Source organism: Ochotona princeps, chromosome 13 (genome assembly GCF_030435755.1).
Source record: "Ochotona princeps isolate mOchPri1 chromosome 13, mOchPri1.hap1, whole genome shotgun sequence".
NCBI lineage: Eukaryota > Metazoa > Chordata > Mammalia > Lagomorpha > Ochotonidae > Ochotona > Ochotona princeps.
Window position 1 is genome coordinate 13,524,526 of NC_080844.1, and position 25,803 is coordinate 13,550,328.

General features: G+C 47.8%; 1 protein-coding gene across 1 annotated transcript; it reads right to left on the reverse strand.

Moving 5' to 3' along the window:
* Nucleotides 1-1,854: 1,854 nt before the first annotated feature.
* Nucleotides 1,855-8,037, reverse strand: HHEX (hematopoietically expressed homeobox). Its single transcript, XM_004583358.4, has 4 exons — nt 7,073-8,037; nt 4,954-5,132; nt 4,683-4,733; nt 1,855-2,927 (listed from the first exon to the last, which is right to left on the reverse strand). The coding sequence occupies exons 1-4, from the start codon at nt 7,422-7,424 to the stop codon at nt 2,709-2,711; spliced, it is 801 nt and encodes a 266-aa protein (XP_004583415.2). The 5' UTR covers nt 7,425-8,037; the 3' UTR covers nt 1,855-2,708.
* Nucleotides 8,038-25,803: the final 17,766 nt, after the last annotated feature.

Consider the following 25,803-nt stretch of genomic DNA (forward strand, 5'->3'; position numbering starts at 1 on the left):
AAATGCTTGGATTGTAGGAAGAATTTGTAAATATTCATTGGCAGTCTGCAATGGGGCACTCTGGAAAGGCTAATGTCAACCAGAACCCCAGAATACTGTATCTCCTCCAGTCCACTTGCTCCTGGTTCCTCAGGACACATTCAGATTCAGAACAGGAGCAACTCAAAGAGGGGATCAGCTCTGATTGGAAAACAGCCTCTGTTCAGGGAATCACTCTGGAGTGACATTTCACTCCTCAGATTTCCCCGCCCTGATCAATACGTAAACTGGTATTTTTCTGCCTCATAGTCATGCTACAGTTACTTCCAAGAATAAATATTTAACCAGAGGTTATCTCCAGAAACAAAACACACATTCACACACACTCACACAGGATGCAGGGATTTCAGGATCACTTTAATTCAACAGCAGGGTTCACAAGCACCCCATTCTCCAAATATCTGACAGCCCCATTTTTTAGACAAGACTGATTATGCCCCTGGAAGCTTTGATGTAGCCTGTAGTCAAGTTCTAGGGGTGGCAGCCTGCAGCTGGTGGGAGGGGAATCTCAACCCTGGGGTGTCTGCTTTGAGCCCCAACATGGAGAAATGGGGGAGAAGGGGAAACAGGGAGGGCATTGGGATCATCTAGACGACCTGCCTCTGTGCCAAGGTCAAGAACTCTTCACATTTCTGGGTCTATCCACACCTCTCAAAACCAGGACTAATCTTCTGGCCAATCTAAACTCACCTGCAATTCCAGGAACATCATGGGAATGTGAGAGGAGGATGTGACAGTCCCCCAAGAGCAATACTTGTTTCATTCTGTCTTCCTGGCTGTGTCCAGAGCCACAGTCCTGTAAAGGCCGTCAGCCACGGGGTACCCAACTCCACAACTAAAGGCTTCCCTGGAGGTCAAGGCCAGAGAGCCTATCTCAAGCTTAAGTCTTTGTCATGGTTTTCCTGGAACCTCAGGGACCTGACAGCTCAGCTAGCAGCTCCTAGCAGTGGGAAACCACGGCCGACACTCCCCAGCACCTTAGCGGAGACCTCACAGTCCCTCCATTCCACCTCGAGCTTCCTCCTCCTCATCACCTACATACCTCCCTCCAGGAAGTGGCAGGACTCCCTGGAGGGAAGCCGAGGGCCCCGGGTTAGAGAAATTCAGGCCCCACCTGCTGCTTCTATACCAGGGACATCTAAGAGCACTGGTTCCCCAAGTGTAGTTGCCACTTGGCCCAGCAGCTCCGGCTTCACCTGGGCGTTAGAAACACAAACTTCGCTCCCATCCCACCTGTAGTCCCAACAGAGGCCTCCTGCGTTTCAGCAAAGCCAAGCGGATGGCCAGGCAGCCACGGATTACTTGCATCCTCTCGTCCCGGGCGCCCCAGTCCCAGACGCCGCTCCCCAACCCCCACTCCCAGCACCAACCCCGAGCTGGCTGCACCGAGTCGGGTCTGGGAGCCGCTGCCGCCGAGGGATGACGCAGTGTTGATTCACGCTGGTCAAGGACGGCCGCCCGGACCAGCTCGGCGACAGAGGCGAATCGATGGGGCCCGGGTGGCCGGCGGAGCTGGCCTCGGCCGCGGCTCTTGCCGCTGCCTGGTGCGCCTGGGACCCTAACCCATGCGAGCCGGGATCTGCCAGCAGGAGCCACACCAACTCCCCTCACCCCACCCCAGTAGCGCACGCACATACACAGCCCCCTAGTAGATATCCAAGCGAAGCTCAAATCCATCATCCAGGGGTCCGCGCCGGGCCGCAGCGCAGATGCGCGCCCACGGAAACGAAAGCCCCACTGCCATCCAGGACCGCGCTGGGCACGCGGGAGGCGCTGCGAGAAATGGCGTTCGGGTCCCCCAAAGAACCAGATTCCTGCCGAGGTCAGTCGTCCTAGGGACGCATTTATTTCGTAGATATTATTCATTAAAAAAAAAAACACACCATTTTGGACACTTTTTTTTTTACAGGAAACAACTCTATATACACGCTATAGACATTGCTTGATATAAAACACAGTATCTACAATCTACGTACATTTAATCAACCTGCGATTTGTAGCTCACCTGCAATTAATTTCATCACCAAGAAGTCAGTTTCGCTGTCTGCGCGCTGCACCGTACTGTCCTTTAACACCGTGGCCAAACAGGTGGTGACAGCGCAAAAGAACCATGTAAGAATCTTAAGTGACAAAAAAAGGACACACATCCTGGAGACCAAAGCTCTAAAATGGCTCCAGATTTAAGACGTCAGATGAGAATGTCATATAAAAGAATGTTCCCTTTTAAAACATTCAGCGTCTGCCTGAAGTGTGGTTCCCTTGCCCAAAACACACCTCTGGGTTTGGGGTTCCTCTCTTTTCCACTGTGTAGGAGTACGTACAGATTCCAGAGAAGCCATTAAAACCTGGACGTTATAACTTAAAACGTTTAACAAAAACCTTCAGAAACTACCGTTTATAAATAGAAATAACAATTTAAAGGGGCTGAATTCAATCAATAAAAGTCACTTCACCAAAACAACCTAAAATACCAACCATCTGCTGAGTCAAAATTAAGGTTTCCATGGAGGTTTGTTAATTAACCAGTGCACCACAGAGTTTAAGGTTTCCAGGAGGCCAGAACATTGATTCCCTTTCTTATACAAGCTTTCCAGTTCTTCTGTGAAGATTTTCTGTTGCAAAACGTTTATTCCCAAGTCCAGCTTTCCTTCGAGCCAATGCCATGGTGATCATCCAGCATTAAAATACCCCTTATCACCCTCAATGTCCACTTCCTGATCAGAATCCTCGGAAATCTCCGATTCAAGGTCTTCCTGGGAGGCCACGGAGGGCGAACACTGGGAGCTCTCCAAAGAAGCACCTTTGTTCTGCTCCCCGGGCAGTTCTGGCCGCTGCTCACAGGGGCTGTCCACGTTGTCCTGTTCTTTTTTGTTGCTTTGGGGGTTCTCCTGAATGAAGGGAAGAAAATTGGATTTGGGTAGGATCGCGCAACAAGAAGTAAGGAAGAGGGATAAATGAAAACATCTTTCCACCTGCACCTTCGGCTTGGTTTTTCAGTTATCAGCTGTGTGGCCAGCTACCATCTTTTTCATTCAGAAGAACACATTCGTAGGCCACTTTCTCACAGTAGAAGGAATGAAGTTTCTCTCCCATCAAAGACGATCCTCTTGCCAGATAAGTACCAGCCGCCAATCAGAGTAGCAATGTATTACATCAACTGAACACCTAATACCAGCCCAGACCCATGACTCCGAAGTTTAAGGCGGAAAGCCATTAGATGACTATAGATACAAGCTCTCTTCATTCTGTACATTTTTCAAACTTTTGAATTAAACGTGATCTTCTGGACATTTTAAAAAGAATGATGTTAAATACGGTGAGTTAAGAAGAAAGTTTTAAAAGTATTACACTGGATCCCTTTTTACTTCATCTTTTGGAATATATTGGTCAACCTCTGTGTTCATAAAACCACAGCAAGGTACAGAGCCATGGCAAAGAATACAGAATTAGAAAAATGTCCCCAGCTGAGAAGGAAGACTACTACATACAACATGCTTAAAATACTGGGGTCAGTTCTTCTAAAAAAAAAAATCTCCTTTATTCCAATATTTTTTACAAAGTAGAGGTTTTTACCAGCAAATAAATATATTGGTGCATTTTAAATCCTGTGTTTCTGTATAATGAACACGGAACACTGCACTGAAGTGTTAGAATATTCTGCTAAGTCTTTAAAAAAAAACACAAGACTGTAGACTAATACATTCACCATATATGAACGATGTAACAAATAGACAACTCAAATGAAATATTTAAATCATGTTAGAGTACTAGAATGATAGGAATGGTATCATCTCATTTTGAATGAAAAAGCAATGATCAATTGCAAAATCTGCATTGCTTTACATTTCCCCATAGTAACATGTCCCCAAATGTTTTTGTTTTAAACATTTTTACTCTCAACTGCATATCACTGACAAAGTAATTGTACTGATAATTTTCAGATAACTGGAAACACATGCAGAGGAACTGAATGCTGAGCTTTGAATCAATAGAGCTTCTTTTAAAAACTGAATCAGCCTTTACTTTTTATCACATATTGTGCAACAAGGTCACTTGGAAGAAAGACTGTTAGAAAGTTTAAGCTACTTTTCGAACAGGCTTGGATATTTTCTTGCATGTTTCATAACCATTTTAAGAGCTGGCATTAGATGGGAAATAATTTTACACTCTTTGATATTTAATTCTTCTTTTAAAAAAAAACATTTGAAACAAGACTTAACGGTGTTTGTTTCCTTGGGTTTACTTTTGAGTTCTGCCTGGTTTTATTATGGCTGTGTAAATAAAAGAAACAATTTTCTCCCAAAGATAACTGCTTAAGTCATTTACTGTCAATTACTTTATCTTTCCTGCGTTAATTAGATAAACAACATATGGGGTTTATAAAACAATTAGCCAGGAGTTTTACTAGCTCGTGTGTGAAAACCCAAGCATAATTGATATAGGAACTGCATTAGGTGCTTTTAGCATTACTGCCACCTGAGCAGCTCATCCTGCATTTCAGCAGGACTATTTGCCTTTTTAATCAAGGTGAAGAGGTTAAATAGTCTCGCAAATGACTTTTGCATACAACCCATAACAGGCCTCGCAATGAGATAACGTGATAAAAAAAATTTATTTCCATAGAAACGTAACCAAGTCGATACCTGTTTTAGTCTTCTCCATTTTGCGCGTCGATTCTGAAACCAGGTTTTGACCTACAGGAAGGAAAGAAAGAAAATTTGCCAGGAGCTCAGGACCCAAAAAGGGAGAGTGCGCGCTGTGTGGAGGGCAGATGCGGAGAGAGTGCGCTGCGTTGGAGGGCAGGTGCGGAGCTGGGCGGTGCAGCCGCCAACCCTCCGGGGTGCAGGACCCTCAGGCTCCTCCGGCTGCCGGTCTCCCGCTCTGACCAGCGGGGAGAGGGCCCGGCGCGCCTACCTGTCTCTCGCTGAGCTGCAGCATCTTGGCCAACCGCTTCCTCTCGGGAGGGGAGAGGTACTTCTGGGTCTCGAATTTCTTCTCCAGCTCGATGGTCTGGTCGTTGGAGAACCTCACCTGGCCGCCTTTCCGTTTATGCAGAGGCCTCTGCAGGAAGGGGCTCCAGAGTAAGGGTTTGCCTGTGGACGGCAAGCAGCGGCGGTTAAGGGTCAGGCCTGGTCCCGGCACGACAAAGGGGAACAGGAATCTCGGAAGTCCACCCAATTGGACACGTCCACTGGACAGCACAGGGACCCCACACGGTCCCACCCCCACAGCGCGAGATCCTGACGCGCACAAGCCTCCCCCACGGGTGGATACAAATACACACACACACACACACATCCCGAGAACTGCCCACGCCAGGCTGGGCTTCAAATGCAAGTGTCCTCTTTGGCCTGTCGCCCTCATACTGATAAACAACTGTGTATACCCCGAAGCCCTCGCGTGACCCGCATTTCTAAAACACTGGGGGGGGGGGGCTGGACTAGGGGGAGGGAGTATACGTTTAGGGGACGAGTGAGGCTGCTCTACTACCCAAGGCCTGATGTGCGGGCAGCGCCCCGCAACCAGTGCCCTGTAAGGCCGGACCAGAAGCGTCCAATCTTGACCCCAGCTTGCCGCGGCCTCCTCTGATTTCACACCCGGCCGGCGGGGGCGGCCAGTTAAAGCCACCCCGTGGGCTATGGCAACATTTCCGTCAATGTGTTTCCTGTTGGTCTATCTCGAAAACCCCTTCGCTTCCTCCTGCGCAGTCCCAGCAGTAACCCAAGGAAGCCCAGAGCGCGCTCTGCGACAACGTTCGCCCCAGATCCGCCAGGCCGAGGGTCCCGGTCCAGGTCCCACGGGCCAGCAGGGTCCTCCCGGCTGATCCCCACCACTCCACACTGAAACAACCACAGAACTTTGACAAAGAGTTCAGACACGACCCTCCACGTCGCCCAAGGGGCACAGAGATAAAGGCCGCGCCTTGCTAACGATGACATTAAGATGATAATGAATTAAAATGCTAATGGACTCCGAGGTCCCTACTGGAACTGCCCAAAACAGAGCGGCCCCGTCCCGAGGCTCCCGGCTTCCTTGTTTGTCCTAGGGCTTCGGACCCCAGAAGCGACAAAGACCCCCCAGAGCGCGAATCTCGGGTGGCTTAATCCTAAGGCTTCGCGCTTAGGAGACAGCCCTGCAACCTCTCGGTGTGGCCCTTGCCAGCTGGCGCCAGGGGTCTGCAGTTTCCTTCTGTAAAGGGGAGTGTCTGTCAGTCCGTCCGTCGGTGCGTCTGCAGGGCCTTCGCCTAAACGATTTTAAAGCTGGTATTGTGTGGGTTTTTTTTTTTTTTTTGCTTGCGTCAGGCTTCAGGCTGGTGCAAAACAACCCCGAGAGAAAAAAAAAATAGGAAGCAACTGGTTATTTTAGCTGCCATAAAGTCACATCCCACACAGAGGAAATGAACAATATCAGAAAAACGGATCCCGGCTATCAGAAGTCGAGTGTTTCCTGAATTTGTCTGTATTGAGGATGTCGATAAAATAATCAGCAGCGTGCACTGCTCCGGGGGAAGGGGCTGCTTCGTGCAGCCAGGAAAACACTTAACAGCTTCTGAAACCAGATTTACTCCTATCGAGAACTCAAGATTTCCTGTATGAACGGAAAGGGTCAGGCTCTTTCACTGCACAAGCTTGCTGAACCCAGGCCAGCCCGGTAACCACCCGGGCCCAGAAGCTCCCCCCTGCCGCTCTGGGCCGGCCCGGGACGCCTGACACCCGCTGCCTCGTCGTTCCCGCGCAGGGGACCCCACCCCGAGCGACCCGCGCGGCCCGTAGCGGCTCATCCCCGGGCCCCCCACCCCCGGGCCCAGACGCATGCAAGGTGCAGGAAAAGCAATCTGAGTCACGGTGCGGTCAGTCAGCCCCGAGTAGTGCGCCGCGGGGCCCCGCGCCTCGAGTCCACCGCGCGCGCGCCCGAGAGTCGCTTTCGCCACAACTTTGTATTGCCTTCCCGGTCTACCGCCGCAGCCTCCCGGGCGCTGCCACCTGCCGGGTGGCGCCTCCCTCGCCGCAGCCGGGACTCGGCCCCGCCTTACCCAGGGGGTCGTGCCGGAGCAAGGCGTGCGTGTAGTCGTTCACCGTCCGCGGGAAGGGGTACAGAGGGCCCCCGAAACTGCCGGGGCTGTAGGCGGCTGCCAGCGCGGCAGCGGAGTGGTGGGAGAAGGCGGGGTGGATCGGCGTGGGCTCGTACACCGGAGTCCGGTAGGAGGACACGAGGCTGGTGAAGGACGAGTTAGGGGAAGGCAGCGTGGGGGTGGGCGTGGGTGCGGCGGGCGCCCGGCCGAGGATGTCCTCGATGTAGAAGGGCGTGGGGTGCGCGGGCTGCAGCAGCGGCGTGGGCGCGTACAGGGGCGCCGCGGCCGCCGGCCCAGGGTGCGGGTACTGCATGGCTCCGTGCGCTGCCGCCCCTCCGAGAGCTGCCGCTCCCCGCCGCCGTGCTACATTTATCCGCGCTCCGCGCTCCCGGCGATAGGCTCCGCCGGCCGCGGGGTGGGGCCGCGCTCCCTGGCCCCTTCCTGCCGCCGGGCCCTGCGGCCAATGGCACGGGGGCCCCGGAGCCGCCTCCCGCCCCTACCCCCGGCCCGCCCCCGGCTAGCCAAGCTCTCCGCCCCCGGGACCCACTAGTTCCCTGGCTCCAGGAACCCTGCTGCGGGGTGCCCCGTCGCCGCCACGGTCACGGTCCCCACGAGGGACCCTCCCCCCGACGCCTCGGCCAGAAATGCCCTGGAGTGCAGCCCAGAGCCGCGGGCCGTCCGGAGGGGCGCGTGGAAAGCAGCCGCTTGGAGCACCGGGCCAGCACGGATGCACCGCTGCCGAAGCTCGGGGGGCAGTCCAGGACCCCTGGACCCTGAAGAGAAGCAGCGGGAGGTGGGGACGCCAAAGGCGCTGGCCAGAACGCCCCGCGGCCGCTCCGGGCCCCCCACCCTGAGTAACGGTGGCGCTGGCTGTTGAGCCGGGAGCCTCCCTTGTAGATAGCGGGACAGCGCTGTGGGCTCCCCGCGAGTGCCACGGCCCTGGGCTGAGGCCCCACGGGGTGCGTATCACCGGACCTCGCGTGCGCCGGTCCGCTTCACTTGCTGGCCTCGGACTCGGCCCGTTGTCTGGGAAGCTGGCAGGAGCTGCTGCGGACGGGACTGCAGAGGGAGTCCGGGTATGTGCGCCTGGCAGAGGCAAATGCAGTCCTCTTGGATCCCCTGGGGGCTGCTGCAGCTCCCTTCTACCCGGGCCCCGGGGGTCGCAGCTGCACGCAGCCGGGCTTCCCCGAGCTGCACGTGTTTCCTATTGAAGCCTTGGCGCCGGCCCGTGTGGCCCCCGCTTCGCTCGCCTCCAGGGCACCGGGGCACTGACTTGATGGACGCCCTCCTGCGGTCGTCACACCTGGCGGTGAGCTGTTTGTACCGAGGTCCTCCATTAATCGTGGAGATGGAAAGACTCCCCGGCTTGTTCTGTTGCGCAGATTTTAAAAAATAATAGTAAAATAAAATGTAAAATTGGTGTATTGGAACTATTTCTCCCAGCGCAGCGGGACCTTGGTTAAAAGAGGAAGTGGGTTGGAAGCCAGATGGCCTGGATTCCAGTTTCACTTCACACGTTTTTCTTGAACGGCTACTGTGGGCCAACGTGACACATGCCCACCTCTGTCCCCGTGGAAACGGGAAGCAGATTCAACAGAGTGACACACACATATGTGCTAGGAAGACCCCCCCCAAAGACCTGAGACTGCGTGAGCTCGCAACTTGACTTGGTTGTGGCAGTGGGAGGGAGCCTTGAGAAAGGGAATAAGGACTTCCCAAAAACATGATGTTTGGGATGAAAGGGACCAACCCAGCCGAAAGACCAGCACTGAGTGTCCATTAGTAAAACTTTTTCTATCTGGACCACTTGGGACTTGGCCTGAAATTTCCTCATCTTTTGAGTTGAGGTTGTATCTTTTTTTTTTAAAGATTTATTATTTTTATTACAAAGTCAGATATACAGAAAGGAGGAGAGACAGAGAGGAAGATCTTCCGTCCGATGATTCACTCCCCAAATGAGCCACAACGGGCCAGTGCGCGCGATCCGATGCCGGGAACCTGGAACCTCCTCCAGGTCTCTGATGTGGGTGCAGTGTCCCAATGCATATGGGAACCCCGGGGCCGCTAGGCAACGCCGCCTAAGTATCTTTTAGATACTTTTAGATACCGCCTAAGTATCTTTTAGAATCCAATCAGACACTGAAAAAGACAAGAGACAGCTGAATAGCAATCTATAGCCATTTTAAGGTATATAGACCATGGTTGAATGTAAACCAAAGTTGAAATGTCTATGGGGAAGTCACAGGTTGTGGTCGAGAACATGCATTTTCCTAGTAACATATTGGTTAATCAATACCATGTCAATTAATGCCATAATGCTGTAAATGGTTGTAAATATTAGGTTGAGTTTTTTACTTGATTGGGATGATACTCTGCTGGTTCTGCCTTTGGACCAGAGATGGTCTCACCAGGAAGCCGTTGAACTTGCCAGGACAATTAGATGCTGGACTTTACGATTGGTCAAAACCTCCAATGAAAGAATCTCAACTGAGTTTGAACTATGGAAATACAGCGGGGTGGAGCAATCCACCGTGGGGAGGGGAGGGTTTGGGGAGGGGTGGGGGGAATTCCAGTGCAAAAAAAAAAATGTGTGTCACATAATGCAATGAAATTAATAAAAAAAAAAAAAAGAATCCAACCAGAGCAGGGGGCCGGCTAAAGTCCTCGCCTTGAACGCACCAGGATCCCATTTGGGCACTGGTTCTAATCCAGCTCCACTTCCCATCCAGCTCCCTGCTAGTGGCCTGGGAAAGCAGTCGAGGACAGGCCAAGGCTTTGGGACCCTGCACCAGCGTGGGAGACCCGGAGGAGGTTCCCAGTTCCTGGCTTCAGATCAGCGCAGCACCGGTCGTTGTGGCTCACTTGGGGAGTGAATCATCGGATGGAAGATCTTCCTCTCTGTCTCTCCTCCTCTGTATATCTGGCTTTGTAATGAAAATTAAAAAAATTTTTAAAAAAGTAATCCAACCAGGGCAGCAAGTGAATGGGAACACAGCAAAAATAATATGCTGTCATTTGGGTTCAAGCCTTGTCTGGAGGTGAAAGAAAGAACAGAAAGACATTGTGGTTTTACATAAACTATCTCTGGAGCGGTAACTAACTAGTACATTAGCTGTCCCGGAGGAGAAAGGTAGGGCTGGAGGGACAAGGTTTACCTTGTGGCTCTTCAGAGAGTTGAACCATGTGTATGTGTGGTCTATTCTTCGTCTAAATCTGGGAAGAAGTGGCTGAATCTGGGTCTAGGGAGCAGAAAGAGTGTAAGGAGTGTTCAAGACGGTAGGTGCCAGAAAAAGTGCAAAGGCAGAGCTACCACCTGCAGCAATGGCATCCCATATGGGCACGGTTGGGGTCCTAGCTGTTCCACTTCCAGTCCAGTGTCCCTGTTAACACACCTGGGAAAGCAAAGACCTTGGGCCCCTGCATCCATGTGGGGACCAGAAGAAATTCTGGCTTCTGGCTTCAGGCCCTCTTGAGACCATCTGGATAGTGAACCAGTAGATAATCTCTCTCCCTCTCTACAGCCCTTTCAGATAAATACATCTGACAAGAATCTGGTCTGGGATCACCTCAGACAAAGTTTCTTTGGGGATCTTCCCAAACTGACGGACTCAGAAGCCTAACCATGAAGGTAAGTGCAGGTTCCATGGTCTGCCATGGAGTGTAAATGCCAGAGCCAAGCCTCCTCAGAGGCTCAGACGGAGCAGTGGGCAGCATAACCAGGTGTACATGGAGGATATGGCAATCTATCGGAACCTGCAGAGGATACCCGGCACCACAGCAGAGGACAGAACAAATCGATCAACTACCCCAGCCATATGTTGGTAGTGAAAAATTGGGCAAACAGAGACTCGAAGATGGACTATGTCAATCAGTGTATTCTTCATCATGCAGCAACTTCGTCATGCTTGGAATGGTGAGATTGGCAGCAATTTATAACTGTTGAAATATCAAAACCACTTGAGCAGGAGCCTTGGAGCATGCCCCACAGTAGGGACCAGGGATGGGTGGGAGGCTGGGTGGGGCTTCTCCCTTTATTCTCTCCTTACCCCAGATACAGGGGGAGGGGGAAAGCAGTGATGTGGAAACAATGGTCTTACCCACTTTCCTGTAGCCCTTGACCCTTTGTGCCCTCATCATCTATGTAAAGATTGTCAGAAATAACAGATAAATACATCTGAAAAAGAACACAACTGCCTCGAAGACTTCCAGTAGCCAAATATAATTTATTCACAGATAAATTAGTGTAGCGGACACTTGGCCTCGTGGATGAGATGCTCACTTCTCGTGTCGGAGCTCCTGGAGACAAGCTCTCAGCTCCAGCATGAATTCCAGCTTATTGCTAATGCACGTTCCAGGCAAAGCAGGAGATTGCTGTAGTAGTCAGGTCCTTCCCACCCGTAGGATAGACCCTGAATGAACTCTGCTCCGGCATTTGGAGAGTGAAGCAGAAAATGGAAATGAAAGCTCTTTCTCTCCTTTCTTCCCTGCAAATAGACACATTTTAAAAAATAATATTTATTTGAAAGCCAGAGTTACAGAGAGAAGGAAAGAGAAAGAGCTCTTCCATCTGCTGGTTCACTCCTCAAATGGCTACAAGGACCACACTTTGCACCAGGCCAGAGTCAGGACCAGGAGATCCATCTGGGCCTCCCATGCGCTAGCAGGGGCCAGAGTACTAGCACCATATGTGGCTGCCCTCCCCCCAGGAAATAAGCAGGCAGCTGGATCAGAAGCCGAGCAGCTGGGATTCCAACCAGAGCTCACCTGAGATGCCAGTCTTGCAACCAGTGACTTACTATGTGGTGCCACAACTCAGACTCATAAAGGTAAGAATTCTCAAAGCACATTGTTGAATAATCAGCCAGGAAGTTGACAGAGATACTCAGATAAAGGAGTAGTGGATGGGAGAGCAGGAATACTGCCAGCTAATAGATATATAAAAGTTGACGAAAATTAAAAAGGCAGAAAATGTGATAATTAACTCAAGAAGAACTAATGCACATCTAAAGTAATAGTTAAAACAAGAATGGGAATTTTCATAATCATTGCCCCACTTGGTTGGATACTGGAGTTTTAAGAAACTAAGTGACATTTGGAGGGAGAAAACTAAATGTGAATTGTATGTTAGATAACATTTCAAATTAACTTGTTGTAAGTTTCTTGGTATTGTGAATTATTTTTTAATGCCCTTATTCTTGGGAGATGCAAATTAAAATATTTCCATGGCCTGTGCATTGGGCTGGTCAAGTTAAGCCTTCACCTGTAGGGCCGGTTTCCCATGTGGGTGCCAGTTCAAGGCTCAACTGCTGCACTTTTGATCCACTTCTCTGCTGGTGGCCTGGGAAAGCAGCAGAGGATGACTCAAGTGCTTGGGCTCCTGCACTGACATGGGAGACTCAGATGAGAACTCCTAGATCCTATCTTTGAACTACCCCAGCTCCAGCCATTGTGGCCGCTTGGGGAATAAACCAGCAGAAGAGAATTCTCTCTCTCTCCTCTCTCTATCTGTAACTTTGCCTTTCAAATAGAATAGAATAGAATAGAGTAGAGTAGAATAGAATAGAATAGAATAGAATAGAATAGAATAGAATAGAATAGAATAGTTTAAAAATCTTAAAAGAAAACTTTATTTCCAGGTCCAGCGCAATGGCTCAATTGACTAATCCTCCCCCTACAAGCACTGGGATCCCATATGGGTCTTGCTTCGTGTCCCAGCTGCTCCACTTCGCATCCAGCTCCCTGCTTCTAACCTAGGAAAGCAGTGGAGGGTGGCCCAAAACCTTGGTACTCTGTACCCACATGGGAGAATCAGAGGGAGCTTCTGGCTCCTGGCTTCAGATCAGCTTAACTCCAGGCATTAAGGCCATTTGGAGTGAATCAGTGGATGGAAGAATTTTCTCGTTGTCTCTCCTTCTCTCTGTGAATCTGCTTTCCCAATAAAAATAAATAAAATTCCAAAAATTTGATTACACATATGTGCACATGCATACATACATACCCATATAAAATGCACAATTGTATTAATACATTTGTATTAATACATACATATGTATATACAGATACAATGTTCAAAAGGCTTATGGAAAATGCATATTATGGAAAAACTATGCATGGATGCACACAAATAAACTTTAGCTCCATTTTCTGTTAATTTTCTTTTTAAAGATTTATTTATTTTAGTGAAGAGTCAGAATTACAGAGGGAGACAGAGAAACGAATCTTTCATCTGCTAGTTTACTCGCCGAAAAGCTGCCACAACCAGAGCTGGACCAGTCCAAAGCTTGGAGCCAGGAGCTTTTTCTAGGTCTCCCGCATGGATGCAGCGGCCCAAGGACTTGGCCAGTCTCCAAGTCAAAAGCATGGAGCTGGATCAGAAGTGGAGCACTGTTGGGTCCAGCACGTTAGCATAGTGGCTAAAGTTCTCACCTTGCACGCGCCAGGATCCCATATGGGTGCTGATTCTAATCCCATTATCCCTGCTTCCCATCCTGCTCCCTGCCTGTGGCCTGGGAAAGCAGCAGGGGATGGCCCAAAGCCTTGAGACCCTGCACCTGCATGGGAGACCCAGAAGCTCCTGGTTTTGAATCAGCTCAGCTCTGTTCATTGTGGTCACTTGAGGAGTGAATCAGTGGCTAGAACCTCTTCCTCCCTGTCTCTCCTCTCTGTATATATATACCTTTCCAATAATAATTAAAACAAAAATAAATCATTTTTTAAAATTTATGTATATCTATGTGTATATATATATATATATATTAACTTATGGAAGAGGAAAAAAAGAAGAAATAGAGTCGCAGGGACACAAACTGCTACCTATGTGGAATGCCGATGCCACAGGTAAAGGATTTAGCCTACTGTGGTCACTACACCGCCTCCCATTCTACCCTTAACCCCATAAATTTTCCCCCAACCCCATAAATGTTTTATGTACTCTAAAAATAGAGCAAACATAAAAAATCATTGGTGAATTCAAGTGCAGAGTATACAGATATTTGTTGTACTCTACTTTCAATTTGCCTGTAGGTTTGAAGTGTGTCAGTATGAAAACTGGGTGGGGGTAGGAGGAAGTATGAAGTTATAAAATGAAAGCGTTGTCTCTTAAAAAAAAAAAGAAAGAAAGAAAAAAGTGAAAGATGTTGAATTATCTGTTAGGTCCACACAGTTTTGGTGCCTTGCCCTGGGAAGTCATCCAGAGAGGGTGTTTGGCAATGGCTGTGACTTCTCCAAGGGGCAGCCGCCATTCTCACCATGTTGCCTGATGGAGAGCGTACTGTGCCCCAAGCACACATAGCAGCCTCAAAGGACATTGTTCTGTGAAGTTCAAATGTGCCTTCAGACTTCTGTGGGGGTCTTCAAAGACTGGGACCTCATGGGACAAAAGAGATCACTGTGATGTTTTTCTTAAACACTGTTTTCCCTTCATTTTCCCCTTTCACCTTCTTCTGTTTACTCCACCTATGAAAAATTAAGACAATTAACTGAGTTACTGAAAGCCTTTGCCATCAACCCCTAGCTGGCTCTCATTCTCCAAAGATTGCACTGATTCTTAGTGTTGGCTCTTTTCTCTTCATGACGTAGCCACCAGTCAAAATGATGTAACTCTACAAAATTTCAAAAATAAATATATTTTTTTATTTTTTTAAAAAGATTTATTTATTTTTATTGGAAAGGCGGATATACAGAGAGGAGGAGAGACAGAGAGGAAGATCCTCAACTGCTTTCCCAGGCCACAAGCAGGGAGCTGGATGGGAAGTGGAGCCGCCGGGATCAGAACCGGCGCCCATATGGGATCCCGGGGCTTTCAAGGTGAGGACTTTAGCCACTAGGCCACATCGCCGGGCCCCCAAAATATTAAAATGCTAGGGAAAGAGTCACTAATATAGGATTATTAAATAGTCACTAATAATGGAAGCATCATCTCTTTCTTTGATTTTGCCCCAGACTCTGGGACGTGGCTAGAGACCTTTCAGAATTGGTGAAACATTCCAACTCAGCTACATAATCCTCACCAACAAATTGAAGCACTTAATTCCGCTGAGCTATATAACACCACCTTTACCAAATCCAATCGTCAGATCCGTGTTCACTTTGTTATAGCTAAAAAAAAAAATTGCAACCACATTTGTGAGTGTCACATTTATTGAACTACATAATTTTTAATATCACTTGTGTGGGTTTTATAGTTTGTTTTATTGTTTTAAAAGTCATTTGGGGCTCTAAAAGAACTAGATTTTTCCAAAGTTTTTCCTATGATTTTTTTTTCACACAGTCAGAACTAATAAAACAAAACTGTTGCAGCTATTTAATTCAAAATCTCTTGGAGTTTCAATATTTTTTCTCTGCAGGATACTAAAACCAATAAAGCTACATGAGATTTTAATTATATTCTGAATTAAACAAGACTCTCTCCAAAAATTCGGCACCATTTATGTCAGTCATTGCATTTGCGCAAGAGACCAAATTTTGCAAGAAGAAATGATGGTTCTGCTGGTTCCCATTTCTGATTTATCTTGTATAGACTTAGGCGAAGTTTTTACAACTTATTTTGGTAGTTAAATTTACATAGAAGTAAATTTTGAAATTGGTTATAGCTTGAAAGCACCAGTGAGTTTTATTACACCAACTTGGTTCTGTTTATGCATATACCAGAAGTTTCATTACCTTCGACTATTCGGGTGACTAGATTATTTGTTAAACCACATATCAAGTCATTATGTTTTATTTTATTGTGGGGGAAAAATCAAATAAGTCAGGGATTTAGTGTTTCAGCGCCCACAAAATGCTAACTTGATTGAATAAAAATGCCTCATTCATGTCCCAAACGGAATAAAAATCCTGTAATCCATGATGTCCCTTCACTGACATTCTCTCTCCATGTTTGACGTTCCACACAGTGCATGATGTGGCACTGTAACGCAGGTGAATTTTTTAAGAGATTTATTTATTTTTATTGGAAAGGCAGATATACAGAGAAGGAGAGACAGAAAAAGATCTTCCATCCCCTGGTTCACTCCTCCGGAGCTGAGGTGATCCAAAGCCAGGAGCTTCTCCTGGGTCTCCCACGCGGGTGCAGGGTCCCAAGGTTTTGGGCCGTCCTCGACTGCTTTCCCAGGCCACAGGCAGGGAGCTGGATGGGAAGCAGGGATAATGGGTATAGAATCAGTGCCCGTATGGGATCCTGGCGCGTGCAAGGTGAGGACTTTAGCCACTATGCTACAACGCTGAGCCCCATGCAAGTGAATTTTACTGACCACATAGCTTAAGTGGAAATTTTACAATTTGTTCAATTTTTTAAAAAAGCACACAATTTTTAAATAGCCACAGAGTTTAACAGACATCTCACCAGAGAAGATACATCAATGCCCAACCAGCGCATGGAAAGATGTTCAATATCATTACTCATCACGGAAATACAAATCAAAATCACATTGACATGTCACTTCATACCCACCAGAATTATTTATAAGAAACCATAACAAATGTTAGTGAGGAGGTGGTGATTTGTAGTCCTTAGGCTTTGCTGGGGGCAGTGTGGAGTGCAGATAGCCTGACAGTTCCTAAAAAGGTTCAACCCAGTGTTACAGCACACTAGCAGTACGCTGGTCATTGCAACACAATGGAACCCCAAGCAGTGGACACACATTCACACAAAGACGTGTCTACAACTGTTCGCAGCAGGATTATCCAGAAAATAGAAATAATTCAGGGCCCGGCATGGTGGCGTAGCGGTTAAAACCCTCACCTTGAATGCACCTCAGGATCCTATATGAGCACCAGTTCTGGTCCGGGCTGCTCCACTTCCCATTCAGCTCCCTCCTTGTGGCCTAGGAAAGCAGTCGAGGATGGCCCAAAGCCTTGGGACCCTACACCCATGCATGAGACCTGGAGGAAGTTCCTGGCTCCTGGCTTTGGATTGGCGCAGCATTGGCCATTGCGTTCACTTGGGGAGTGAATCATTGGACGGAAGATCTTCCTCTCCGTCTCTCCTCCTCTGTGTATATCTGACTCTCCAATAAAAATAAATTAATCTTAAAAAAAAAAGAAGTAATTCAAATGTTCCTCAAGCAAAGAATGCATGCATGTCTATTCAGAATGGAATATTAATTTGGTGATTAAAAAAGAACAAAGTTGGGATAGACACTACATCGGGGTGAACTTTGAAAACATTGTTTTCAAAAGCAACCAGATGGGAGAGACCAGAAATTATATGACTGAATTTATGCAAAATGTCCCAAACAGGCAACAGAGAGAGGAAGAGAGAGAAGGTGAGTAGCTGCATTGAACTGGGGAAGTTGGCACTAAATGAAGGATGACAGCTAATGAATGCAAGTTGTTTTTATTTTTAAGATTTACTTATTGTTGGAAAGGCAGATTTATGCAGAGAAAGAGAGACAAAGATCTTTAACCTGCTGGTTCACTCCCCAAGTGGCTGCAACAGCTGTTGCTCAGCCAAGCCGAAGCAAGGACCCAGGTGGGTGCAGGGTCCCAAGGCTTTGGGCCATCCTTGACTGCTTTCCCAGGCCACAAGCAGGGAGCTGGATGGGAAGTGAAACAGCCAAGACAATAACCAGCGCCCGTATGGGATCCTGGTGCATCCAAGGCAAGAATTTATTTTTATTTATATTTCCTTTTGCCTTAAATGTTATTTTTTATAATATATTTCATTCTTGATGATGTCTACATAGTAGATCAAGGTAGGAAGGATCGAGGATCAGGGGTAAGTGGGCTAGAACATTGTTTACACATTATCTTTTTCTTCTTCCTGTATCTGGGGATAGGGGGGAGATAAGGACAAAAGCTACACCCAGGCTCCCAACCGCTTCACCAGCGTCCAGGGATGGGGAACGGCCACCTGATGCAATCCATGGGTCCCTGTTGTGGAGCATGTTCTGAGGGTTCTGCTCAAGTGGTTTCCATAGTTCTCAGATGCTATTGCAATTGCTGCTTCAAGGATGAAGAAATCCTTCCAAGGTCGATTGGTTGACATTGTCCACCTCAGAGTCTCCATTTGCCCAGAAATTTGCTGTCAATTTATTCTGCCCTCTTTCCACTGCAAACCAGTGGGTGCCATCTCCCAGACCTGCCCTGCCGTGCTCATATTTTGTCCCTCACATACACAGGGGAGCTGCAATCCAGTCAGAGTAACATCCAAAAACCCACATGGACCAGCCCACAGCTCTGGTTCCTGTGCCTGCCAGCATGTGCAGCAGGCTGGTCCAGTCTGCCCCACATCCCAATCAGACCTCATATACATCATTGGGTATTGAAGCCTAACTCAAGGCAACGGACTCCACCCTCCAGCCCACACAAATGCCAATGGGTGCCATTGCCTGCCCAGCCAGTCCCACCCCCAAGCTCACCAGTGGGAGTTGCAGCCCATCAGAGAGGTGCGCACAGCCTCCCCACTGGACCCATGTCCTGCCCTGCATCTTGCACGCTCCAGGGGATGTTGCAGTCTAGCTCAACAGGACTTGGCCCCAGTTCCAGCACTTGCTGGCTGGTGCTGTGGCAAAGCCCAACCAGCCTGCCAGTGCTGCGCTGATCCGAAGCCAGGAGCCAGGAACTTCCTCCAGGTCTCCTACGTGGGTGCCGAGCCCAGGCTTTTGTTTTAAAGAGGTAGTGAAAATATCTTAAAAGTTACGGTGGGGGGCCCGGCACGGTGGCCTAGCGGCTAAAGTCCTCACCTTGAACATGCCTCAGGATCGCAATGCGCACCAGTTCTAATCCCAGCGGCCCCGCTTCCCATCCAGCTCCTTGCTTGTGGCCTGGGAAAGCAGTCGAGGACTGCCCAAAGCCTTGGGACTCTGCACCCATGCATGAGACCTGGAGGAAGTTCCTGGCTCCTGGCTTCGGATTGGCGTAGTACCAGCCAATGCAGTCACTTGGAGAGTGAATCATTGGACAGAAGACCTTCCTCTCTGTCTCTCCTCCTCTCTGTATATTTGACTTTCCAATAAAAATAAAATAAATTAAAAAAAAGTTACTGTGGAGCCCGGTGCAATAGCATAGTGGTTAAAGTCCTCACCTTGAATGCATCAGAATCCCATATGGTCCCCAGTTCTAATCCTGGCAATCCTGCTTCCCATCCAGCTCCCTGCCTTTGGCCTGCAAAAGCAGTCGAGGACAGCCCAAAGCTTTGGGACCCTGTACCCATGTGGGAGACCTGGAAGAAGCTCCTGGCTCCTGGCTTTGAATTGGCTCAGCTCCAGCCGTTGCAAACACTTAGAGTGAACCATCAGATGGAAGATCTTCCTCCCTGTCTTTCCTACTCTCTGTATATTCACCTTTCCAATAAAAATAAATAAATCTTTTTTTTTAAAGTTACTGTGGTAATGATTACATAGCCTTGTAAATTTCCTAGAGAATATACCTTAAATGGGTGAATTAAATTTCAATAACCCTTCGCAGTTCTTTTAAAATGCTGAAAGTGTGTCATATGAAAGCCATTGATGTACCCTAGAATAATTCAACAAGAGTCACAATAGCAGTAGTGAAAAAAAACTTTTACATGGAATGTCACCAAACTCCAAGAAAACAACCTTTGAGAAAATACTAAAAATTATGAGTCTGTGCAACAGCTGCTGGTATAGGCAGGAACCAGGGCTGGTGGCAAGGTAGGCCACTCTACACTTCAGCTTACATGAGAGCCAGGTCTGAGCACTGGAACAGCAGAAGGACTGGGGGAAGTCTCCCCAGCTAGGCCAAGAGACCCACTAACGTGTGCGTGGCTTGCAGCGCTGCACCCACCAGTGTACTCAACCAGTCGGGACCAGCCCAGCACGGACTGATGGAATTGTTGGGAGTCAACCTGACATGACCTCAGGGCCTATCTCATGGTTCTGGCTGCCCAAGCGCTGACTCCCATGCAATGAGAGACAACATACCCAAATGCACGCAAAAGGCTGGGTAGCTGGCCTCTCCAATTCCACAGAGGCCCTCGAGTGCCTCTTCGAATGGTGAACACCACCACAGGCCAAGCTCTCCAGCAAGAGGCTAAAGCACGAACACAATAAAACACACATGGACAGCAAACAGGGATTGGAAGTGGTTTCTCAGTGGTGGCATAACAAAATCAACAACATCTCAGAACAATCAGGTGAGAAACCTCCTTAGAACATTCCACCCCCATCGGTGTCCCTGGGATGACACTGGGGAAGCACGTCTATCCCCTGGAGCTGATGTGTTCTGGCAGCAAGGTCATGGTGGGAGGGAAGAGGCTTTTCCCTCCCCCACATTTCCCCCAACCCTCCCATCCTTCTTCATCCTACTCATGGTCCACTTGGGTCTGCAGCCTCCTCACCTTCGTAACAAACATTTAAAAATCAAATAAATAGTATTTTTTAAAACGAGGAGACCAGGTTTCCACGGTCTGCAGCACCTGCCTTTGCTCCTGCAGACCCAATGCTCTATATTTGCATCTTTTCACCAGACAGGTGCTGCTTCTTAGATAAGCTAGTTCACTATTGGCAAGAAGATAAACCTACATAAACGAAATAGGAGAGATGGAGTTAGGAAGGGGCTGAATTCGAGCAGTCAAAAGAGATGTTCATGTTTCCTATCTCTTGGGTAGAATGGTGTTTATACAGAAATAAATATTTCTTGAACTCATAAAAGTGTGGATATCAAATGGCTGAATATCTTTATGTTAATTATGCCTTAATGAACATGAATTTAAAAATCAACTCAAAAATAGTACATCAATTCGTATGATCAAAAAAGTATTCTTGGGCCCACTACAAGGGTTCAAATAGCTAATCTCCCCTTGCAAGTGTCAGGATCCCATACGGGTGCCTGTTCATTACTTGCCTACTCTACTTCCCATCCAGCTCCCTGCTTATGGCCTAGGAAAGCAGTAGAGGATGGCCCAAAGTTTTGGAACCCTGCACTAGTGTGAGATCTGGAAAAACGTCGTGGCTTTGGATCAGCTCAGCTCCAGCCATTGAGGCCATTTGCGGAATGAACCAGTGGACAGAAGCTCTTTCTATGTTTCTCCTTCTCTCTATAAATCTATCTTTCCTGAAAAATAAGTAAATCTTTTTTTTTAAGTATTTTATTTAAATACTTTTTAAAATAAATTTTAAATGGATAAATAAATAATTTAAATACCTTAAATATTTGGTGAAATAATCCTGATCACTTTCCTAAAAACACTGATTGAAATCCAGCATGCTGTATTAATCAATTTTTAGAAATACACATTTTGGGCCTGGCAGCGTGGCCTAGCAGCTAGGTCCTCGCCTTGAACGTGCCAGGATCCCATATGGGCACCGGTTCTAGTCCCAGCAGCTCCACTTCCCATTCAGCTCCCTGCTTGGGGCCAGGGAAAGCAGTCTTGGACGGCTCAAAGCCTTGGGACCCTGCACCTGCATGGAAGACCTGGAGGAAGTTCCTGGCTCCTGGCTTCTGATCGGCACAGCACCGGCTGTTGTGGTCATTTGGGGAGTGGATCATCGGACAGAGCATCTTCCTCTCTGTTTCTCCTGCTCTCTGTATATCTGCCTTTCCAATAAAAATAAATAAAATCTTTTAAAAAAAATCTTAAAAATAAATAAATAGGGCCTGGCAGCATGGCCTAGCAGCCAAAGTCCTTGCCTTGAATGCACCGGGGTCCCATACAGGCCCCGGTTCTAATCCCGGCAGTTCCACTTCCCATCCAGCTCCCTGCTTGTGGCCTGGGAAAGCAGTTGAGGACGGCCCAATGCATTGCGACCCTGCACCAGCGTGGGGGACCCGGAAGGGGTTCCCAGTTCCCGGCTTCGGATTGGAGCAGCACCAGCCATTGCGCTCACTTCGGGAGTGAATCATCAGAGGAAGATCTTCCTCTCTGTCTCTCCTGCTCTGTGTATATCTGACTTTGTAATAAAAATAGATAAATCTTTAAAAATAAATAAATAAATATATTTTCCTAGTCTTCAAGTACACACTGGGATCATACACTTGGGTGGGATGGAAAGTGACCGTAAATACTGGACAAGAAGTTTGGAGCCCAGTGAGATGGTTCAATTAGCTATTCCTCCCCTGCAAGTGCTGGAATTCCATATGGGCACTGGTTCATGTCCCAATTGCTCCACTTCCCATCCAGTGATGACTCATGTCCCTGCTGCTCCACTTCTGATCCAGCTCCCTGCTTGTGGCCTGGGAGAACAGTAGAGCATGACCTAAAGCTTTATCTGCATGGGAGACGCAGAAGAAATTCTTGGCTCCTGGCTATGGATAGGCTCAGCTCTGGCCGTTGCAGCCATTTGGGGAGTGAACCAGCAGATGGAAGATCCTCCTGTATCTCCTTCTCTGTAAATCTGCCTTTCCAAAAAAAAAAAAAAAAAAAAAAAAATCCTTAAAAATAAGTAGTTTGGCAAAGGTATGAGATGTTGTAGACAGTGCCAATCTTGTCTAAAGTAATGGGCATACTTTAGAAAAAAAATTGAACTGCTTGTCTAACTAGGTTTACAATGTTGATGACTGGGGCTGGCTCTGTGGGACACAGTGAGATAAGATGCGGCCTGTGGCACCAGTATTCCATAAGGGTGCTGGTTTGAATCCTGGCTGCTCCATTTGATCCAGTTAATGGCTTGGGAAATCAGTGGGAGGGGGACCGAGTTCTTGGCTCCTGCACCCATGTAGAACTTGATGAAGTTCCTGGCTTCAGTCTGGTCCACACTGATCACTGTGGCCAACTGGGGAGTGAACTGGTGGATCAAAGATTACTCCATCTCTCTAACTCTGCCTTTCAAAAACACGAAAATGTCAGTGACTGATGATTCTACTCTGAGCTGGGACGTGGGACGCAGAAATAAAGCATTGTTATCACTCAACAAGAAAAGCTTTGATTAACTCCATTATCCTAGCTTGCCTGGGGCCCATCAGGGCAGCTAAGTCTTTTGTTGTTGTTGTTTAAGATTTCTCTAAAAAAATTTTTTTGAAAGATGTAAGTTACAGAGAGAGGAGAGATTTCATCCACTGTCTCACTTCCCTAATGGCCTGCTTCGGCCAAGTCTAGGCCAGGCTAAAGCCAGGAACCTGGAGTTCCTTTTGGGTCTCCCATGTGGGTGCAGTGGCCCAAGCCCTAAGGCCTTCTGCTGCTGCTGTCCAAGGTTATGTCCAAGGAGCTGGATCAGAAGTGGAGCAACAGGGATTCAAGCCTATATGAAATGTGGCACAATAGGTGGCAGCTGAACCCACTGCTCTATAACATTACTTCTTGGGATTTCTTTAGCTCTGGAGGGCAATTAAGACACTTGGTAACTGTCTCTATGTCCAGCTTCTTCAGAGACAATGGGTGTGAATCTCTTCTGTGAATGGCACACTTTGTTGGCATGCTTCATAGTTTTTTCCAATAAAAACCTGGTCATTTGAAACTCAGATCCTTCATTCCTTAGGATTTGCATTTGTTGCTTCCTATGGGCTACAGCAATCTGTTGAAGGACTGTTATTTTTGTACTCTGTGTTATTTCACACTCTACAAAGTCTACTCTTTGACTTGTGTGGTCTTTCCAGTCTTCCTTCCAAGTCTTGGAAATTGGCTGTCGGGACCATTTTAAAAACGTAAACAGGTCACTGAAAGCCAGGCCTTCACTCTCTACTTGAGCTGAGCCTCTGGTCTTCTTCTGAGTTCACACCTTATTCTGGGCAAATGTCTTCCATGGATGCTTCTGAATGACCTAATTTCCTTAAGAAATTTCTTTTCTGGTTGGTGTTGTGATAAAATATGTTAAGCTGTTGTCTACCATGCCAGTAACCATGTGGGAGTCCTCATTTCAGTCCTTGCTGCTCTGCTTCTAATCCAGATCCCTGCTGTGTGCATGAAAAGCAGTGGAAGTTGCCCCTGCCAACCATCCATGTGGGATGGAGTTCTCAGGGCTGCAAACTTCAGCTCTAATCATAGCCAGTCATTGATTGCAGCCATTTGGGGAATGAACCAGCAGACAGAAAATCTCTCTTGGGCCCGGTGCAATAGCATAGTGGTTAAAGTCCTCGCTTTGAACGTGCCAGGATCCCATATGGGCACCAGTTCTAATCCTGGCAGCCCCGCTTCCCATTTAGCTCCCGCCTGTGGCCTGGGAAAGCAGTCGAGGACAGCCCAAAGCCCTGGGACCCTGTACCCACGTGGGAGACCCAGAATAGGCTGCTGGCTTCGAACTGGATCAGCTCCAGCTGTTGCAGCCGCTTGGGGAGTGAACTATCGGACGGAAGATCTTCCTGTCTCTCCTTCTCTCACTGTATATCTACTTTTCCAATAAAAATAAGTAATAAATTTAAAAAAAATCTCCACATCTCCATCACATTACCCTTCTGTTAATAAATCTCTTTTAAAAAAAGGAAAACAAAAATTCTTCACTCTTTTCTTAGACACTCCCTTGTTCATCTTAACCCTGTGGGTCCAAATGACAGCAGGTTGCTCATTGGACTTACAATTGCTTTATTTTAAAAATTTGTTTATTTTTATTACAAAGTCAGATATACAGAGAGAAGAGAAAGAAAGGAAGATCTTCCTTTCGACGGTTCACTCTCCAAGCAGCTGCAACAGCCAGAGCTGCGCCGATCCAAAGCCAGGAGCCAGGAGCCTCTTCAGGGATTCCCACATGGGTGCAGGGTCCCAAGGCTTTGGGCCATCCTTGACTGCTTTCCTAGACCACAAGCAGGGGCTGGATGGAAAGCAGGCTTGCTGGGATTAGAACCAGTGCCCATACGGGATCCTGGCACGTTCAAGGTGAGGACTTTAGCTGCTAGGCTACCGTGCCAGGCCCTTACAATTGTTTTTGAGAAATGTCCACCACATTTCTACCTTGAGTTACAAGGTAAATGAAACAGGACCAGGCCTGAGATTTTGCCAAGAATGTTGGCTGCCATCTTCAACCCCGAGCTGGGGAGGGAAATAGGCAAAGGGAATGTAAAACCACTTCCCACGTTGTGATTTGCCTTTTTCTTGATCAGCATGTGCTTCCTAGAACCAAAACCTGACCGAGTTGTTTCTGAATCCCTGCTTGTTTTTTCAGTTGCTTTGGAGGAGCAGGTCCCTGAAGCTCCTTACTCTGTCATTTCTGCTGATGCCACTTTTGGTATATGAAAATGTTTTTATTTTTGCTCTGGATATTAAAATTCTTGGAATTTATTTTTTGCTTCTTTTGGACAGTTAAGTTTGTTTCAGTCGTTTCAAACAGCTGGGGTTAGGGAAAGGGAAGGGACTAGCATAGGCGTATAGTGGGTAAAGCCACGCCAACAGACACCTACACCCCATATGGGCACCAGTTCATGCTTCAGCTATTCCTCTTGCAATCCAGCAAATGGCCTGGGAAAGGCAGTGGAAGATGGTCCAAGTGTCTGGGATTTTGCCAGCCATGTGAGACCAGGATGAAGTTCCTGGCTTCAGCCTTGCCCCATCCTACATGTTATTAGTGACCAGCAGAAACAAGATCTGTCTCTCCTTCTTCCTTTCAAATAAACAACATACATCTTAAAAAAATAAAATAAGGAATGAGCTGATACAAAACTGGACTTCAGGCTGTGTGAGGTAGGTTCATTTTCCTTCCCATTAATGTCATATCGATGGTGAGGCTCTGTGGGGTGCCCGTGAAGCCTGGGATGCTCACTGTGCCTTTTGCACCTGTGTAGTCTGTTTCCGATATTTAGTGCAGCTGCATAACCCTGGAAAAATAAAATCAAGCAATGTAAGACAATCTAGGGCAAGCAAGGTC

Bases quoted from the DNA above. Each gene is read 5' to 3' on its own strand.
- HHEX (XM_004583358.4), bottom strand. From the start codon at position 7,424: ATGCAGTACCCGCACCCTGGGCCGGCGGCCGCGGCGCCCCTGTACGCG. The intron at 4,734-4,953 runs GTAGGCGCGCCG...TCCTTCCTGTAG, and splicing joins TGCAGCTCAGCGAGAGACAG to GTCAAAACCTGGTTTCAGAA. The intron at 2,928-4,682 runs GTATCGACTTGG...CCCTTCATTCAG, and splicing joins AATGGAGAAGACTAAAACAG to GAGAACCCCCAAAGCAACAA.